General features: G+C 36.7%; 1 protein-coding gene across 3 annotated transcripts in view; it reads right to left on the reverse strand.

Annotated features, from left to right (window-relative positions):
- Positions 1-2,479: 2,479 nt before the first annotated feature.
- Positions 2,480-5,626, reverse strand: part of LOC106871160 (uncharacterized) — a 65,643-nt gene continuing 62,496 nt past the window's right edge. For 2 of the 3 annotated variants that reach the window (XM_052973584.2, XM_014917474.3), the window contains one exon: positions 2,483-3,034. In XM_052973584.2, coding sequence (XP_052829544.1) covers positions 2,956-3,034 — 79 coding nt within the window. In that variant the 3' untranslated portion in view covers positions 2,483-2,955. Of the gene's footprint in view, positions 3,035-5,626 lie in introns of all 3 variants that reach the window. The other variant, XM_014917475.3, reaches the window with a different exon arrangement.

The following is a 5,626-nucleotide window of genomic DNA, read 5'->3' on the forward strand; positions in this document are numbered from 1 at the left end:
TAATAATAATAATAATAATAATAATAAATTACTGATGTACTTCACATGGAGAGTTTCGAGAATAAAACAAAAGCTAGGTGCTATTTGGTTTGCTGGACTGGTAGTGAAAAAGAAACAAAATAGCCTCAAGTATTATGGCTGAAAGTCACTAATTAAATGTTAAATGGAAATATGGCAATGTTTCGGTATTAATATATGACGTTAGTCATGAGTGTGTATGAGTGCGAGTGTGTATTTCGCTGTTCAACACTGTCGGGCAGATGAAACACATTGTCACACACTCATGATGTCAGACTTATCGAAAGGCTGCCGGAAATGTGTTAATTTGATATTCTCTTCGATTAAAAATTCTCAAGGCCATTCATGATACAACCAATTTATAACGTGTTTATAGAAGTGTGGTAGTATGATTATTATTTTATTTGTAGGCCTTTCAGAGTTACTTTAACGACTTCATCATTAAAGTTAAAACAAAAGTGTTGCTATTAAAAGAAGTAAAAGCTTTAAGTAAATGAAATTAAAAATAAAATATTCACAAACGAAACAACACTGTGTCCCATTTATAGTTACACTGACTGGGGTCTAATCGAGAATTAACCCTTTCATATTTAAATCTGCAATGTCTGGACAAAATATTCTTCCTGTTTTATGTTCAAACCAGCCAGATTAAGCCTCTCTATCATTCAATATCATTCTAAAACTCGTAATCACATCATCAAAATCTCAAAGCTACAAGACAGATAATGCAAGATTAATTCAAAAGAATGTGAATAAATAAGCATTGCATTTGATAGAGTAATCTGAACGCTAAAGGGGTAAATATCTTGGCAATAATGTGAATCATAAACCTCTCGGTTGGTTGTCTAACAGATCATCCATGCACTTATCACCTTTGATGTGGTAGGTACACCATCTAACTTAATACCACCTTCATCACCACTACCTGCACCACCACCTTCACCACCACTGTCACCCCCCCCCTGGTCTTTGGATGTTTTAGTGCAGTTAACTATGTCGCAACCATTTGAACCAAGTCCTCTACTCTGCTCCCCACCACTTCCCCCACTCAGTCCTAGCTTTTCTTTTGGGTGTTCATTCTGGACAGCAACTTCACCAGAAAAGGATATTGGAAACTATCTCTGCCCTTATAAAGGAGAGTGAGAAAGAGAAAGAGTGAGAAAGAGAAAGAGTGAGAGAGGAAGGGAAAAGAAAGTAAAGACTAACTTCCTTGTTCAAATTTTGTTAGCATCAATTCTTTACAGGTCGTCTCTGAAATTAGTTATGGTTAAATTAATAATTTAGGAATAAGGAACTCAGTGGGTGGGGGGAGTTTTTTCAAACAGCTTGTGCTCAGGAGACAAAACGTGAAATTAATGAAAAATTCTGAATTCTTCAGTTTTACCAGCAGTTTTAACCAGTTATTTTCTATTCTACTACAGATGTAAGTTTTATGAGTGATTTATTCTAAATATCGGTTCACCGAACATCAGTGTAGGGAAGAACAGTTGTTTTCCATGGATGCAAACAATAATCTATAATGATATGTGGTGCGGAAGAATATTCTATTCTATTCCATTGAGTACTGTGATGGTGGCGGTGGTGATGCCAGTGGTAGAAACAACAGCAATGGTGGTGGTGGTGGTGGTGGGGTTTGCGACAGTGATGGCAAAGGCAATCGTGTGGTAGTAGCAGCAGTGATGTTTGTAGTTGTGCTGCTGCTGCTGCTATTGTTGTTGTTGTTGTTAGTGGTGGTGGTGGTGGTGGTTTAACAAAACTCTTGTAAATTATGTCTTTGTGTCATCAAATTATAAGAGGAGCTACATCTGTTGTTGTTTTTTAACCCTAGGTCAGCATTAAGTAAGCATACCTATGATCAAAAATACTCCAGCTTTTGTCCATCACATCTTAAATTTAATTTTTTTTTTTTTGCAGACATCTAGAACTAGATTATTTAATGTGTCCTTTTACTTTTGTCTTTTTTTGTTGTTTGTTTTTGAAGACAGTGTCATGATTTAAAGCAGATTGTGCTGCTATTTCTAACACATGAACATCTAAATAAAGTTACCAACCCTCCTCATTAGCTCATATAAACCATAAAATTGAGGCACTTAACACTTCTCATGATTAACAATGCCATACAATACCAAACCAGTTATCCAGCAAGCTTGGGACTAGATGTGTCCCAGATTTCTGGATTTTCCAGTTCTCTGGAGACAGTCTAAATATATACTTAAAATATAAAATAAGCTATGAAAAATAAAGAGCTAAATCGTATTTAACAGATTCACATTAATACACTTCTAAGGCAAGGCCTGGTCGATATTTATTAATCCACTTAAAAATTCTTTAAATATATCATACTTATACCTTGTACACTGTATGTTTATAGGAGGTAAATTACATGAAGAAACATAAAGAACATGTTTTTATTTAACATATACAGATACAAATTAATATACAATTCTAAAGCAGAATATGTGTAGTCTTTATCAGTCCTTTTGAAAAGGTAAAGAACAAAAATATCTTTAACACACCAGATGCCAGTTAACCAAATTCAAAAACAGGTTCTGTTTATTTTGAAGCCATGCTGGAGCACCACCTTATAGTCAAAGAAATTGACCCCAGGACTTTGTAAGCCGATCTTTTTTACTGAACCGCTAAGTTACAGGGATGTATACACACCAACATTGGTTGCCAAGCGATGGTGGTGGGGACACAGACACAAAGACACGCACATAAATATATATATATATACATATATATATATATATATATACAATGGGCTTCTTTTCAGTTTCCATCTACCAAATCCATTCACAACACTGTGGTTTGCCTGAGGCTATAATAGAAGACACTTGCCCATGGTGCCATGTAGTACAACTGAACCTGGAACCATGTGGTTGAGAAGCAAGCTTCTTACCACACAGCCATGCCTAAAAGTACTGCACAGTATTTTCAGATTTCTGGAAACTGGACAAGAGGTCTGTTACTGTATTCTGGTATGAAGATGTCATTGAGGGATTTTATGAAACACCTGAAAATAATTGTAGAATGTTAAGAGTTTTTAGATATGATTACAGAGGATCAAAGAAAGAAAGAAAGTGTAAATTCATAGACATTGTAATACCATACGATAACAGAAAGGACATCAAAGACACTGTGAAAATTGAGAAAGATCGGGAACCAACCAGGGAGATGAAAGATTAAGATTTCAATTATTACAATTATTCCTGTGGTGAATGGTGTAATTGGCACAACACCCAAACTGTTGATGTAATCAAGTCTAGCCCTCTTCACTCAAAATTTCCGTCTTTGTGCCTATAATAGGAAGGATTACTGTTGTTGTTATATATATATATATATATATATATATATATATATATATATATATATATATATATATATATATATATATATATATATATATATATATATATATATATATATATATATATATATATATATATATATATATATATATATATATATATATATATATATATATATATATATATATATATATATATATATATATATATATATATATATAATATAGCACATGGCTCAGAGGTTAGAGCATCAAGCTTACGATCTTGAGGTTGTGAGTTCGATTCCTGGACCAGACTGCGTGTTGTGTTCTTGAGCAAGACACTTTATTTCACGTTGCTCCAGTTCACTCAGCTGTAGAAATGAGTTGCGACGTCACAGGTGCCAAGCTGTATCAGACCCTTTGCCTTTCCCTTGGATAACATCAGTGGTGTGGAGGGGGGAGGCCCATATGCATGGTCTTCCATAAAAACAATCTTGCCCAGACTTGTGCCTCGGAGGGTAACTTTCTAGGTGCAATCCCATGGTCATTCATGGCCAAAGGGGGTCTCCTCTTCATTATATATTAATAATGATTTTATTTTCACACAAGCAACAGATGTGGGAACATTACAGATACAGGTAGTAAAAAAAAAGTCAAGTAACTGAATGAGGGATGACATACCTAGTATGCTAATGGTGACCCCAGAAATAAAAACTGCCATTGAGGCACTATCAAAGAACCCTATAAACTGAGGATCGTCCTGGAAAATTAGGTAGAAGTGCTCTTTGACAACTGGCTTTCCATTATCTACATGCTCTCATGTTAAGAGTGGCTCTATTGAAATTGTTGAAGGAAAGCATTTATACAAGTTTCACCTGACAAAGCCTTTTCTCAATATTTTATGTGTCTACTAAAAGAAATGCACAATCACCAGTGCAAATGTGCATACACACACAGAAACATACACATCATCATCATCATAATTTAAGTCATAAACAGCTGGGATTTTGCTGTATGTAACATGAACTGCTGAGCCTATTTTCAGTAAAGATCAACATCGATCTATCACTCGAAAAAAATACTCAGTGTTTCTTAACACCTTCTGTGATTTGGCTACACTGTTTCTGGGGTGAAAGGGTATCGTGTGCATACATTATATGACATCAAAATTAGGTCAGATCATGCCCTACTTCCGTGGCCACGCACGTGGCCTGTCGCACTGTCGCGTTGGCCACTGAGGTGGCCTATCGCAGTTTATGGGTTAACATCCATGTTTCTATGCTTGCATAGGTTGGACAAGGTTTTTTTGAGGCAGATTTTCTATGGCCAAATACCCTTCCTGTTACTAACTCTCATCTGGTACCAAGCTTGAAGTAAGCTAACACTTCCACATGATCAGGAATGTTTTCACAGAAGATTGGGAGAAAAAGACACTGCATGCATAACAATGACACTCATTTATGACTATCACATGATGTCAAAGCAAGGAGACACACATACACATGTGTGCACGACAGGCTTCTTTCAGTTTCCATCAATCAAATCCTCTTACAAAGCTTTGGTTGAGAGTTGGTTAATCCAGGGCTATAGTAGAAGACACTTTGTCCGAGGTCCTAAGATGCCATGCAGTGGGACAGCCTAAAACCATGTGGTTGGGAAACAAACTTCTTACCACACAAGCATGCCTGCACTTGTTTGGTAATTCATACTGTTGTACTACTTATGGCAGTCATCTTTCTGGCTGAACCAAGCAAACTAGTTTTTCAAACAGCTAATTAGTATCATCTGTTAATCAGAACTCCTAACAAAAACATCACCATTTTTCGGTGATGAAATAAGATTTGGACTTAGAATGTACAAGGCTGTGACAGAGGTTGCAATGCATCTCATCCTAGACTCAAACAATTTCAACAACCTTTCTGATAACCTTGAAAAGTTGATCTCAGCTGGATTTGAACTCAGTATGCAAAGAATCAGAACAAATACCACAAGGCATTCCATCTCACATTCTAAGATTCCTGCTAGTATTACTGTGGAGGCGCAATCGCCCAGTGGTTAGGGTAGCGGATTCGCAGTCATAGAATCGCGGTTTCGATTCCCAGACCAGGCGTTGTGTGTGTTTATTGAGCGAAAACACCTAAAGCTCCACGAGGCTCCGGCAGGGGATGGTGGCGAACCCTGCTGTACTCTTTCACCACAACTTTCTCTCACTCTTACTTCCTGTTTCTGTTGTGCCTGTAATTCAAAGGGTCAGCCTTGTCACACTGTGTCACGCTGAATCTCTCCCGAGAACTACGTTAAGGGTACACGTGTGTG

Source organism: Octopus bimaculoides, chromosome Z, assembly GCF_046866305.1.
Source record: "Octopus bimaculoides isolate indiv1 chromosome Z, ASM4686630v1, whole genome shotgun sequence".
In the NCBI taxonomy this organism is placed as follows: domain Eukaryota; kingdom Metazoa; phylum Mollusca; class Cephalopoda; order Octopoda; family Octopodidae; genus Octopus; species Octopus bimaculoides.